Here is a 15,633-nt window from a genome sequence, read left to right on the forward strand (position 1 = left end):
TCTTAGAAGTCGAGGACTTATAGCCCTTCGCCTTCCATGAAGTCTTCAACTTGGGGATAGCAGACGGAGCTCTATCACCCAAAGAGGAAGACTTCACAAAACCTGCAAAAGATGATACAGATGAAGCAGGGGAGTTAAACAAAGAGGGCCCGCCCCAACATCCTCACTTACCTCTCCACTTACCACCTGGTCCTGCTCCGTATTCATAGGTTCCAAGTCGAGATTTAGGGCGGCAACATCCTCCGAGACCTCGGCGTACATGATGTCCACTTGAGGTGGCTGGGTCGCATCACGGATCTGCTGGATAATAGGGGTGGCAAGTTCTTCTGGTACTGCCGCGGCCACCCGTGCGCCGGGGTAAAGCAGGTCCCTCAACCTGGCGTCGAGGACGTAGGGCTTCCCCGACGGAACATTCCTGCCGAACCCAGCCACCCAGGCCCGGAGGGATTCCAAGGCAGACTTCTTGGAAGTTTCATCCGCCTGCAAGGAAACCTGTAGTTAGTCAGGAATGCAAAGACCGACGGAGAATATAAACAACGTAACGTATGAGGAGCATGGACCGGAGGAAAGAAGACTTTCACTTACCGACTCGTCTTGGATGGTTGAGGAGAGAGCAAAGCAAACCTCACAGCCATCGGGGTGCCAAACAACCAGGTCGTCCAGCCGGACCGCACAACCAGCGTGGGTCCGCACACTTTACGTGCCCGTAGGGTTGTTGAAGGGAGGCGGTACACCCGGCTCCTCACAACGAACAGTCTGTAAAGGTAACAGTACATGAACCTCACACTCTAAGCAAAATAAAGCCGGCAAGGCCGGAAACTCAACTACAACCGAATACTCCGGTGTAGAAGAACTACCAAATTAAACTGGGCCAATAAGCTTTAAATGCACAGAGCGGAAGTTTGAGATTCATACCCCGGAGGACTCGGGAATGAAGGAACGAAAACCAGAAACCAACCATAAGGGCTGCCAGAAAATTAACGGCGGAGCCCCAGGTGTGGGACCGAATCACGTATATGGTAGAACAAAATAATAATAATAATAATAATAAACAAAATTAACAATGATGGTAACCCTCCGGAGACCGGAGGAGTCTGTATGCTAGCGTGACATAGAATCATCCCACTTCTATCTCCCCGCCGGAGAAACAAATGGGTAAAGGATCAATGTTCATAACATACGGCGGGGCCACACCTAAACCCTAACTTCGTAGCTCGATGGGGAGACGAGAGGTGAGACAGGATTCGAACACGCTCGAGCAACCGAACCACCCACCCCACCACAGCGAAGCTGGGGACGACATGGGAGGGAGCGAATCCCTCTACCAATAGGAGAAGTCCCTGACTCGGAGAAAACGCCAACTAGCGTCACCCGCACGAGTCGCAAGGCTGAGGGGGGGGGTAGTGGAGAGGAGTAGGCTACCGGAAGGGGAGAGGAGACAAGGAGAACATGACACCCGCTCAACTGCAACCTTCCTTCCCAATGAACTTGGAAGGGAAGCCTACTCCAGGGAGCTACACAGCCCAAAGCCAAACATCTCCTAGGCGTAGCCTAATAAAAACCTAACCTAATATAGGTTAGGAAGGAGAGAGGGGTGAAAAAGGAGAGGAGGAACCAACAGGGAGAGAAATTTTGTGCCGAGAGCCAACAGGGAACGAGTATGGGATAAGTAGGCGACTAGCCTAGAGGAACACGTCCAAAGAACTCGATTCCTCCGAAATTGGGGGAAGAGGACTAAGGGGCTCACTCTGACCCTAAAACGAACCCTGAGGAACAGCAACAAAACTCCCTCAACCTGATCTCCGCACCCAGGGCAAGGGATGGAGCCCACACTACCACCATCATACAAAAACAATCAAAATAAAATTACGTTCACAGGAAGTGTAGCCTACCTCGGGGGTAATTTCAAAATAATTTATAAGGTTCATCAGAGGCAAACTACACAACCAAAAACAAAAAACAAATAAAACTAAAAATATTAAACTTAAAATAAGAGCACCATCTTCAAGAAAAACATAATAGCCTATGAGACTAAATGAAAAAGAACCCAACCTGGTGGGGGGGGTACAGGATGGAGCAACTCCCTAAGAGAGGCCGACAGGCCAAAAATGCAAAACAAAAACTAAAGTTGGAGGGGGAGCCATCGCACGGAACCACCAGGAAGGAATTCAAGGGCTAAAATCTAAATATATATAGCGACTGGGAGAAAACTCCGACCGAAAGAACAGAAGGAGTCGCCTCGCGGTCGACATGGCTGATAGGGGACGCCGTGGCGTCATAAGAAGATCCCAATATTTATGAAAATACGAGACCAAAACAGCCATAATTAGATCAAAACCCCACAAGAAGATGGTACTTAACTTAGAGATGGAAAAGGTGCTCAAAGCCATCGTAGATGAAGAAAAATAATCCAAAATAGGGACGAGCACACAAAAGAAGCGAACGATCACGTGCTAGAAAATGGAATGAAGTAGGTGGCGCTGGTGTCGCCGGCCCTGGCGGGTGTTGAGTGTGGGAGCTGTAACGGCTCACCGCTCTTTTACGGGGTTTTGATAAGGAGAGATCTTTCGAGTATATTTCCGTGGTAGTGGTATTTCACTCACCCTTCATTATACCGACGCCTTCTAAAGACGTTCGACTGGGGGTAGTAACCCCAGCTTTCCTGAAAGCTCTTTTTCTCTGGTATATCTAGCATTGTTATACCTAGAAATTCGTGCTGTAATGGAATTTCACCGGCTGACACGGGACTGAACTCAGAAATGGCACTTTTTCAAATATATCAGTCAAAAAATCAGTTCCACATTACAGCTGATTTTCCAAAGTTACAGTGCCATTATTAAGATACACTATAAAGAGGGGAAAAAACTGGTTTATTACCAGGACAAAGCTTAAAAACCTATTTCTTTACCCAAGCTTACACGTCTCTCTCTCATTTTTATAAATTTTTCTTATGATGTTCTGGATTATGGAGATTTCTGACTTGCGTGCAGCTGGAACGGAACCCCCACCGTAACGTGGGGACTACCTGTATGTGTATTCCTCTTTGTGGTTCGAAGGTGATTTACCTAGTAATGTTGGGTCTAGCTGCAGGATCATTGGGCTTACCCATCAACATCTCAATATGACCACCACTCTCAAGGCAATAGTATTTCAGGAATTTTTGATCCAAAGTAAAGTCACAGGTTATCAACCATTTTGTTCTGGATACCCATTAGGGTTTGGCAATAAAGAACATGGAACACCACATGAACCTGTATATGCGTTGTTCTTTGTGGTTCTAAGCTGACTTACCTACTTATGTTGGGTCTGGCTGCAAGATTAGTGTGCCTTCCCCAGCATTATCTCAGCTTGACCACTATTCTCACGGCAATAGTGTTTCCACGATTTTTAGCCCAAGGTACAGTCACAGGTTATCAACTGTCTTCTTTATTCCAGATACCCATTAGGGTTTGGCAATAAAAACAAGAAACACATGACTATACATGCATTTATCCCTTGTGGATCTAACGACTTAATTATGTCTGGTCTGGCTGCAGGATTACTGCACCTTCCCCATTTCAGGAATACAGCAGTAAAGGGATTTTCCCTTTAAAAGGTTCTCATTCTTGACCAGAAATGATAGGCCAGGAGCCAGTAGTAAATGACAACTAGGTTTACGAGTGAAAAAACATTGTCCCCGTCTAAGAAAGCCCAGTGCACTAATCCGAGCTCCTGATGCCAAAGCAGTCAAGAAGACTGCCATCTGGAACATATGAGTTGTAGTTGTGTTGGGCCCACTGAACTGAGGGAATGACAGGAGTCTAAGAACCTAATTCAGGAACCAGGTAATGTGAAGCCTTGCAGGAGACGACTTTTCCAGTGCAAAAGACTGGAGAATGGAATTAAAAATTTCTATATTAAAATCAATTCCAAAACCATAAAGCAAGGGTTCCAACAATGCTGCCTTGTATGCCACGAATGTTGTAATAGCAAGGAACATGACCTCAAAAGATATATAGTAAAATGTAAAACTGTTTCAGCAGATTTCACCTGGGCTCAGTGTGGAGGTAATCTAACCACATTTTCCATATGGACTGGTATGCCGGATATATGAAGTCTGTAGTTTTTACACTATGTACCTAGCAGTGCCAAGTAAATAATCTTTACGGCAGACTAGATTTAAAGAGTTCTCACGCGAAGGTCACGGTTCAGAAAGGAGGATGCGTAGACAACTCCCACTCCTGTCTGAGATAGAACAACGGAAGGGAGTGGAATCTATTCTCTCACCCAATGTTGAAGAAAAAAGGAACCAATGACTATTTGGCTTATTTAGGGCCACTAGGTAAGCAGTTCTCTTGAAAGCTAGTAGACTGTTCAAAGCTTTCAAAATTTGGGACAATGGAGGAAAAAAACAAAGGAGGAAAAAGACATATCATCCTCCATTCATTCCAGCCTTGTAGGAATGCATCTCTTGCTATTGCCTAAATGTCCAAGTTCAGAGGCACACACACACTGGAAGTTATTGGTTCTTGCATGTCACAAACAGGTCCACTTCTGGATGTAGAAGCATGCTGACAACTACTGACTTGAGAGGGGCTGAGTGTGAGCCCAACTTCTTGATGTTTCAACTTTCTGAGATGGAAAGACAGCCAACAGCTCCAGGAAGCTAATATAACACTTCGTCAGAACAGGTGACCATCTTCCATCTAATTGACAACCCTTCCAATGGCCTCCCAACCTGTCAAGAAGCATCTGTATGTATTATCAATTGTGTGAACAGTGCGGTCAGATCGACCCATTTATTTGCCAGAGATCTCTTCCCAATCTCAGATGGAGGCGATCAGAAAGCCTTTACCTGGCATGTGAGAGCCAAACTCTGTTTAATCTTACAGTCGCAGTCTCGGGATTAGAGCTACAACAGATGCAAGCTGTAACAGGCTTAGACTTCATTCCAACTGCCGTCTGAAAAAGCTGGATTGTGCAAGGAATCTTCTCAGGTCCTCCCTTATTCTGGTTTGAGTGCTGGGAAGAGACATCTGGCAACAAAGAAAGTCTCACCAAATCCCAGCCTCAGAAAATGTCTGCAGGATTTGTTCCTATTCATTAGGAAGCCTTTCGGCTGGAATCTGTCTACTACCGCTATCAGGTTTCGTAAGCACTCTTCTCTAGTGGCTCCCAAGATTAGCCAATCATCTGGGTAGGCAACAAGTTAAATTCCTTCTTTCTTGAGCCCCCATAAATTAAATAAGTACAGTATATAGTAAAATTTAGGCAAACAGTGTATGCTCACACTTGAAAGGGCAAGGATTACCACTCGCTTGGAGGAATGGCACCCTTTTAGAGGGGTCTAGTTTTTTTTCAACTCCTTTAGAGGAGAGGGAAGGTGAGACCATCTCTACCCTGACCCACTGAAAATTATACTGCACCTCCAAGGGAAGGACTCCCACTGCATGTTATGCTGAAGAAGACCCCAACTATGCAAGTCTGTTGGGCTCCACCTCTTCCCTTGCCTTTAATATGCACTCCAGGAGCTGATTCTCCTTTTCCTCGGTAGGAGCGTCTTTGTCTGCTTCGAAAGAGGGTGCTATTGCCATTGTTGTCCTTTCTTCTGTTGTTGGAGGAGCCTCTGGTAGTGACTGGAGGCTTGTATGGCTTTCTTAAGCATAGGAAGATGAAACTCTAAAGAGTATATTTTCCCACATTCCCATCTTCCAAGTGCAATTCTGTTGTCAGGCTCATTCAATTAGTTGTGCGGCAACAGGTCCCAACAGAAGGGGGAAGAATGAAATGGGGAGGTTTCTGGAAAGCGAAATGTTTTACCCCCACCAATGCTTCCTTTCAAGCCTTAATGCAACACTCTTTAATAACTACTTCCAGCATATTTAATAACTGCTTCCAGCATATTAGAAGTTATAATACTGAGGAGGTGGAGCCTAGCATAAATTCAGCCATGGCTGTCCAAAGATTTTTCTCATAAGGGTCCTAAATTGTTGGGTAATCATGTCCAATGTAAGGCTCTTTACTCACAAAAGGAAGGACAAGCATTGCCCATCTCTTTGTAGAACTATCAGATACTGGGATGGCAATCACAAATGGCTATATTTCTGCAATTAACTGTCGTTTCTCAGTCACCACAAAATTCTGAAATTCTGTCTTTACATGACTGATTGTTTTAAATGTGAAGGGACGGAAGGCTAGTGCCTCCTGGAGAGGGTATTGGTTCCCTAAAATTGTTTCATTTGTGTGCTATATTTTCCATTAAACTGGAGAAAGATTGTTACTATGGCTTTCATTGCTATATTAATAGCACGATAACCATCACCTTTGACAGTTCCCGAATTCCTATTGAAAAAGGGACAAAGTGCCATTCAGTGTTGGGAAAGGCCGCGCTGTCCAGAAATCTTACATGCTCAACCTAATTTATAGTTTTCCTTTCATTATTGAGGTATTTTCCTTCTAGTGAAAGGATATACTGTACAGTATATTGAAGTATCCTGCCATGGGTTATTAGCATCATTCTTGGGAGTGGGTATTGGTGCCCGTACTACATCCTGATTTGAGATTTTATAGTCTAACTTGGTCATACTATTGTTACCAGTTGAAGGTCTGGTAGTAAGTAGGCTATCTCTTATTACCCCATTCTGATTTAAACAGGGATCTAGGCAACTGATTCAACTTCTTTTTGCGCTTGGGTTTTTTATCACCCTGTTCCAATGACCTCAGTTTTTTAGTGAGAAAACCAATCTCTACCTGGGCAGACTGTGCAGCCTCTCTATCCTCTAGTGTAAAGGATGAGAAATTTTGTTTTATTTTACTCATCACACCCAATTCCATATCCATGGTGGACTTAAATTCCTTTTGGGAATCATGGATAGCATCTCCGATATGCTGATGCTCAGTAACAAGTCATCCTTGATACTTTTCATTTCCTCCCAGAATTCTGAAAGTACAGCAAGAGGAATTTGCCTATCCAGAAAGCCTGCATGAACTGACTGACCCAAGGTAGTTGTCTCATCACTGCCTAGCAGTATATGAGTCCAGGATAAATCACTACCCCCTACAAGATACAGACACTTCAGATGGGGTTGGGTGGACTGTATCAGGGTCCCCTTCAGTGTCTGATTATTGCATGGGAGAGGCAAGATTCTCATCTGAAGTATCTCTCTCATGTAAAGCAGAAGACTGTTCCCTAGATCTTCCAGATTCAGAGGGGAAATTTCAGTGCTGGATTTAAGAGGTTGGACTGTATAAATGTTTGCTTATTTTGACTATACCTTACTACCATGATATATAGTGACAAAAGACACCTTGTGAGGACTGGAACTGCACAAAAACACTAAACTTCTCTCTGAAAAATCCTAAAACACTGAAGACCTACAGTGGATGGAAAGATATAGCAACTTTTTTAGAAGGCTGCACAATTTTATTTTCTGAATGCATACAAATATGCCAGACTCAGTTCTTAATGGAAAATTTACCATCATAATCCACTGGCACAAAATCCTATTACAGTCCATTTCATTTCATCTGTCCATCCATGGGTGAAGATTTGTCACATGTGCTTGTGTAGCTCGTGACTGGCTGGCAATCAACGTTTCTGATATCGTTGGCTCATTGTGATAAATACTGTATTAAACTACTTGTTCAGTAACATATTTGAATGTCTGTATATACTAAGAACCCTCATATCATATACAAACCATAAACATGCCGATTTGTATCGATAGTATAACAATACAAACACACAAAAGGCAAGCTTGTATAAAACTGTCAACTCAGATCAAACACAAACAAACAATGGGCTTTCAGATCTCACTGGCATAGCCCAAGCTACACATAAGAGCTATGTCCACAAACTGTTTAGGTCACAAGATTTCCTTATCATTCAAATTTTATTCTATGTACAATTTTATCGGATGAATATGAAAATAACTTTAGTATGATACTCATGTTATATCCATGTCCATATACTGAAAAAATAACCTTTATTGATGTTGGCCTCTAAAACACAAGCACTGGCAAGCAAATGATAGGCCTACTCATCAGATGTTTGATTTTACGGGCCTTCTTTTAAGCACACTTTCATTTCATAGAAGTCAAAATTACTTTCTTATTGTAACCTTTATTTACATAATCTATCTAAGTACCATTCCAATGCCTTACATTCAAAGAATAAATCTAGGCTAGCCTTTTATGCCATACATATGTCATCAACCCACAAAGGATGACAGGAACTCAATGAGATTTCAAACTTTTTCTCGATAAGTTGTTTGTTAAAATACTCCTGAAACTGCCCAATCATTGAGCTGTTGTAATGATTTGAATGCTCAAGAAAAAGTATTCTGAAAGTACTTTCACCTTCCCCAGACAGCTTCAATGACAACAATATTTTATGCTATTTGGATTATCACCCTACTCCTGTAATTTACATGCAAGAAATTACTAAAACGCCTTTTATTCGCATTCACATAGCCAAATGTCTTTCATTACCTACAATAAGATTAAACATAATTGTTGAAAGCCCATCGTCCGTTTGGTTTTGACCTTTCGTGTGCTTGTATTGTTAAATTAGTGATATAAATCAGTATGTTTAGGACCTATATAGCAAGGTTTGAGGGCTTTTTGCATATACAGTATAAGGATTCTGATATACTGTATTACTGAAGAAATGGTTTGCATCTTTATCACAGTAAGCCAATGAAACTGGAACACTGATTCCAGGTAATCAAAAGCAAGCTATGCATATTGCCACATCTACCTAAAACCTACATTGGTGAGAGGACAGATGGAATGAAATGGACTATGCAGTACATATACTGTACTATACTTGGAATAAGCAGAAAATATGAGAATGATATTATGAATTATACATGACAGTAATTTGTCCACATCCATAAAAATAACTGCTAACATTTTTAATATATTATATAGTTCAATTTATCAATGACTAAACAAACAAGACTTACCTTGCTACAGCAAACATAGCTCGAACCATTTTTTCACCCTCACCGATCCATTTAGATGTTAAAGAAGATGCACTGATACTAAAGAATGTGGATCCACTCTGACTTGCAATACATTTACCTACAATATTTCAAAATATAAGTCAAAGACCATCATATCATGATGAAGTAAAATCAGAACTGGAATTTTTATTTTCCACAGAACAAAGTCATTTTTTCATGAACTATGACTTACAAGCCACCTTAACATATCAGAAAACCTTTAATAATTATAATCTACTTAAAACTTTAGTAAATCTTTTACAAATAACTAATATACATACATTGTCAGTCTACAATAATGACAGTACTACACCTATAGTAACCTGATATACTGATGTACAACTTCCTTTACCTTACTGGATATTCTTATATCAATATACTGTAATAAATCTTGCACCAATAAGATTCTACCTCATACGTTTCAATTCTAACATAAATGAGTAACTGGAGGAAGTAGACTCTCTCTTAAACAAGTCCTGTTAACTAGGATGGCTGCATCGAGTTACTTCTATATTGAGTCGTATCAATTTTTCTTATAATTCTTTCCTCTTTCATGTTAATGCTGGACAATAATTGGCCAATGTTCAAATTTTGGTAAGGAGAAATACATTACCAGTGTATTTACAGCAGTCTTTATTCTCTAGAATAGACGAGACTCTTTCCAAAATCAAGCCATGGACTGTGCCATAGCCATTGTACCATGGTCTTTCATGGTCTTGGGTTTGAGCTCCCTTGCCTGAGGGTACAATCAGTCATTTATCCTTTTTTGTTCACCTTTCTGTGTTTTTTTAAAGTGTGTAGGATAGGCTGAACCCTGGATCTGTAACTCATTACAGTAAGAAAAACCGCAAAGTACTTTACTCAAATATTCAAGGCCTAAGGTCAGATTTTCTGGATCTCCAGAGTTGACCTGCAACTACAATTTGATGTTCTTATCTGAGACTCTTGTAAGTATTAACAAGTGCAAGGTTGAGTTTTGAATCCCGGGGTTTGATGGGCCTGATTTTATTTATCATCGCAACATCTCACATGCGCAAGGTATGACTGTATTCTGTATACACTAAGTCTAGACAATCTATTCATAGTCAGAAAAATCTGGAGTGCAGTTACCATGAAATTCTTTATTTTAAAATTTTCAGGAAGTTCTACATTTATGTATTTGCTGTTTACTGCAATCCAAATATCGACAATTCTATATATGGCTGTCTCTTGGGAAGGATTAGTATGGCTCAGTGTCAGGATTCAAAAGCTTCATTTGTTATTTGTGGAGACTATAATGCAAAGCACAGTGAGTGGCTAAATTCAAATTCCACAGATCAACATGGCTGGTCTGGTCTTGAGTTCTGTGTATCCTCCAATTTTGTCCAGCTAACTGAAGAACCCATGCACATTTCTGGTAATAGATTAGACCTCATATTCAGAGATGTTCCAGCCACTGTCAAGTCCAAGGGCTGTGAATATATAGGCACTTCTAATCATGGTGCCATTGAGATGGACATATCTGTCAACCAGTATATTCCTAATCCCACCATTGGAAAAAAGGTCTGACTGAAATCTAGAGCCAACTGGGATCACATTATTGAAGCTTGTCAGGCACTTAATATTTCACATGCTATATTAGATCCTGATCCAAAGAAGTAGTTAGACGAAATGCTGATGGCAATTTTAGTAAGTTATGTCCCCAGAAAGGTCATCACATTCAGGACAAATGATCAGCCAGGTTTGATGATAGGACATGTAACCACACCAAGTGCAACACAAGGAGATGAAATTGTTCAAATGAAAATTATACTACTTTTGTTGAGTCTCACAGTGCCGCGAACAAAAGTTACCATATAGCCAAGAGACAAAAATCTATCTTTGGGTCAGGCTTGCCTTCCATTCCACCACTACTAAAAGATTGGTTACTGGCCCTAGGTATAAGTTGAACTGCTTCATCAAGTACTTCAATGAAATTATTTTACCAAGGGAAAAATTTATTAAAATACGCTAGATGCGTATAAATTAGGTACAATTTCCACGCGTTATGACAATGAAAAAGTTTGACAATCACACAGGAAAACAGACTTCACATCCGTTTACTTACTGAACAGTAACTGCTAAACATAGGTCCATGAAGGAAAACATCATATAATCTGATACAAGTTTACTGATATCAATGCTAAATAGGGAACATTATTACAAAAAACTATTCAATTTAGTAATTAAGTACTATAATTAACCAATTGGTTTTACTTAACACCAAAGTTTTGAAGTTGAACACGACTGAAAGTCGGTTTAACTCTGTTATGACTTTACATAGCTATATGAACAGTTAGGTTTACTAACAGTCAAAAAGGAAGTAGCCTAGCATATCTATTAAGTAGCCCAGATGAACCCTATTATATCCCTAACTACTAAGATAGGTCATATACCAAAAATCTTTAAGAATAATATTGTTTAAAAGTTGAACACGAATGGTTAGAATTACTATTAGCCTAAAAGAAAGTAGCCTAATGTATCTACTGAGTAGCCTAGATGGATCTTATTAAGATCCCTTACTACTAAGATAGGTCATATACCAAAGATCTTTAAGAACAACATTGCTTAAAAGTATTACTTTAATAAAATTAAACATTGTTTGTTGACTAGCAAAAACGGAGCCTAGCGTATCTCATAAACAAAACAAACAATTCTCGTGGTTCTCACCCTGCGGGAGACACCGGCTCCCAAATTCAGCTAAATGTTGTCAGTTGAAAAACTTTTAAAAATAAAAATTTTCACTGGGACTTAACCCTATGTACTTAGCTTGCTTCATAGTATTTTTCTTCCATGATGACCAAGTACTATCTTGGAGCACTTGTACATGCACCAATTCTAGGTGCATCCTTATATAAAAAAGACTGAAAGAATAATGGGAGTTGATCTGATGCAAGGTGCGTTATTGACAAATACTGTAATGAACAGTGCGCCGTTGCCACATCTACAGGTTGAGAATAGGAACAGAACCTAGGCAGTCATTGTAGACAGGAGAAAGAGCCCTCGTCTTGAGTCCTATACTCTATCAGTGTCAACGTGCACTATACTGGCCAGACTAATTAGAAGAGAATTCTTTGAAATTGGTTGGTCTATCTTATGGAGCCCCTCTAGGGACCATGAGAGTAACTCCTTTGAGGACGAACAGCGGATATGCTATCAAAAATTGGGAATAAACCTATAGAGTTTAACAGCAGGTTTCTGTCAGACTTTTTCCAGGTATACTGTAGAAATTCCTTTCAGCTCTCCTCTTGTTGTCAAAGTTCCGACCAGCCCAACAGTCATTCTTAAGACAGGTGGGATGATTCTGGAGACAATGGGGTATGGGTGACTGTATATATAGGGGGCAAGCATTGTTGCTGCTCCTGCCTGCAACGTTGGCTCTGATCTATACCGCCATTCACACCCCCTTGTTTCCAGAATCGTCTCACCTGAATAGTCATCAGGCTGATCAAAACATCAACAACAAGAAGAAAACTGAAAGGAATTTCTGAAGTACGACTCCAGAAATCATCAGCTGAAAACCTGCTGTTAAACTTTATGGGTTTATTCCCTGTATTTCACTATCTTCTCTTGTCTAGAGAATAAAGACAGCTGTAAATACACTGCTAAAATATTTCTCTTTAACAAAATATGAACACTGACCAATCTTATCAGGGATGAGAAAAGAATTTACATAGAAAATTGAAAAGACTCAATATAAAACTAACTCAAATGTTGCAGCCATTCTATTTAACATAAATGAGTAAACTAATGTCAAATTTATCATTTCTATGTTACAATAAATTACACCTAGACTTACCACAATATCACAGTACTAAATTCATAGGCTAACCCTGTTTAACCCTTAATGGATGGGCATCATCATACGATGATCTATAGCAGGTTTTGAGTGATAGACGGGCTAACTCATATGAGTATTAATATTATGCGCCATACGATTTGGATGAATTTAGCGGAAAGATGTTCAGAGCATGACTTATGGCAACTGTAGTAGCTCAGCATAGGACAGAGGGGGATCCGTGTGCCTTGAGGCTTGATGGGGGAATGTACTGCCCCTCTCTATTCCATGACGTCTTTTTATTTATTTGCTCATAAATATACCCAGGGATTGCTGTTGGTTTTAGTGCTTATCTTTTATGATAGTATGTCAGTTACAATTGTGATTTTGCAAAGAAAAGTGCAAAGAAATATTAGATAAAACATGTATACCTCACAAAAAGTTACTGCATCTCCCCATCTCAGCAAATCTCGTGTATATTTTACAACAAACATACTCAGAATTTGTTACTGCTTTTAGTTCTTATCTGTTATGATATTGTGTGAGCTGTAATTATAATTCTACAAAATAAAATAAAATAAATTATTAGAAAAAACATATATAACTTGGTAAAATTAGCATATTTTTAAGTGTCTTGTAAAAGAGGCCCCACACAGGGTTGCACATAGTCACTTTCAACTTCCCCCGTGGAAGGTAGGAAAAAATTGTTAGAATTCTTTTCTTACACCATGTGCATTTGCATTTCTTCTTCTTAAATGATGTGTTTTTTCTTAAATTGGCCAACCTTAAAGTCTGCCCGGTCTGGGGGTGTGTTTATTATACAGTACATTTAGCCTGTCCCTTATGGGTTAAATGATCAAACTAAATATCCTAATGCCAGAGCATCACAAATGAAACCAATTACTGTACTGTACAAATAAAAATGAGTCCAATAGAAACTTAGCTGTTGGGTATTGATAAAAATCTATGTGACCCATCTTCAAAATGGAAAAGCTTTTGGCTTTAACATGGCTAAAGGTGACCATTTTCTCTACAAATCACAATAGCTCAAATAACAGCCAGTGGGTTACCTCAAGGAACCAATCAACATACCTTAGGAATACTGTATACTAACTGACAATCTATAAATTACTTACAGAGATTTACCTGAATTACCGACTCACATAACTAATTACTGTATCATTATTCTAAGTCCTGAAACACCTGACTCCAGGAAACTATTGTGAATATAAAGTCATCTCAGAATGAAAAAAGACATGTGTCATATTATCAAGGACTGGCTGACACAGAAACTAATTAGCCACAACAGGGAAAATTAGAAATGCAGAATAACATATGTTGCACAGTTACACTCAGTTGAAATGTGGCCCAGTCAAGGCGAAATCTGAGGTAGGATATGGGTAGGAAAGGAAGAAAATTATAACCGACAATATAAAATAAGAGATCAAGTAAAAGGAGACCAAATGCAAGAGCACCTACGATCTGTAACTGAAGATTTACACGAAGTCTTAACATCCAGAGGGGGACTCAACATTGGGGTTAAAGAAGGTCTTTTCATTTTTTGCTAAGTGTGTAATATGTACAATGCAAACTCTGGATGAAAGAATAATGCTATCTAAGACATTGGTGTCCTTGATACATACTGTATACATTAATAATGCAGATCATTTAAGACAGCTAAAATCCTACTGAGCTTACCTTCTCAAAAGAGATGTAAGCTTTTAAGAAATAAAAAAGGTAAATTTTAAAAACTGAATCATACGGGCATACAATACGATGCTGCTGCTGCTGCTGCACTAGGATGAAAATAAAGACAATAAATGATTAAATATTCATACCAAACAAAGACAATAAATGATTAAATATTCATACCAATCATTGTTTTTCCAGTTCCTGGAGGCCCAAACAATAAGATGCCTTTTGGAGGTCCTCGTAATCCAGTAAAAATATCTGGTCGTAACATTGGCCAGACTATGATTTCCTGTTGGGGTTGAAAAATTAATATACAAATTACAAAATGACTGCATGTTACAGGGAAAATGACAATCCTAAAACATTATCCAACAGAATGTTAAAAAATAACATACAAAAGGAGCCAATTCTATTGTCACCCATCTACACATTTCATCAGTGAATAACTTCACCATCCTCACCAAGATAACAAAGGTACATTTACTACTGATTTTCACCAAAAACTATCTTTTGACCAGCCATTCACTAAAGTGTAGGTTTCCTGGAGGGGCCTGCTTACTTCTGGCTAACAATTAAACTGCAGTACTCTGAATAATGCTCATCCTTCCCTGCTCCACACCATGCAAGTGCTATTGGGCTCCACCGCTCCCCTTGCCTTTAATACGTAGTCCACGAGGGAGTTGATTTTGCTTTTTGCTGGTAGGAACGTCTTGTCCGCTTTAGGGGTGCTGCTGCTTTTGTTGTCTTTTCTTCTGTTGTTGGAGGGATCCTATAGTAGTGACTGGAAACTAATATGGCTCTTGATTCATACCAAACTTTCTTAGGCTTAGGAAGAGGAAATTCTCAAGGGTATTGTTCCCATATTCCCCTTTTCCAAGAAGAGCATATAGTATAATTTTGAAAGGGCTAGGGTAGAGATGGTCTCACCCTCCCCCTCCTCTAAAGGAGTTTTTTTTTCCCAAAAACCACACATCTCTTAAAGGGGGGCCATAGAGAAAGATGGGCGCATTTGCTACCTTTCTTCAACGTCCCAAAGAAGGATTCCTCCGAACGAAGGGTGATCCTCAACCCATCAAGTATGAACAAAAACATTGTGAAAACTTTTATATGTACTGTACTTATTAATTTTATGGGAGCTTAGGAAAGAAGGAATCAGACTGG

The 15,633-nt window shown here is 39.9% G+C and overlaps 1 protein-coding gene across 2 annotated transcripts in view; it reads right to left on the reverse strand.

Annotated features, from left to right (window-relative positions):
- The window catches only part of LOC136853967 (fidgetin-like protein 1), a 133,518-nt gene that overhangs the window by 44,652 nt on the left and 73,233 nt on the right, over positions 1-15,633 (reverse strand). For both annotated transcript variants that reach the window (XM_067129884.1, XM_067129885.1), the window contains exons 10-11: positions 14,653-14,761; positions 8,946-9,063 (exon numbers count right to left, since the gene is read on the reverse strand). In XM_067129884.1, coding sequence (XP_066985985.1) covers positions 8,946-9,063; positions 14,653-14,761 — 227 coding nt within the window. The remainder of the gene's footprint in view (positions 1-8,945; positions 9,064-14,652; positions 14,762-15,633) is intronic.

This window comes from Macrobrachium rosenbergii, chromosome 28 (assembly GCF_040412425.1).
Source record: "Macrobrachium rosenbergii isolate ZJJX-2024 chromosome 28, ASM4041242v1, whole genome shotgun sequence".
Lineage (NCBI taxonomy): Eukaryota > Metazoa > Arthropoda > Malacostraca > Decapoda > Palaemonidae > Macrobrachium > Macrobrachium rosenbergii.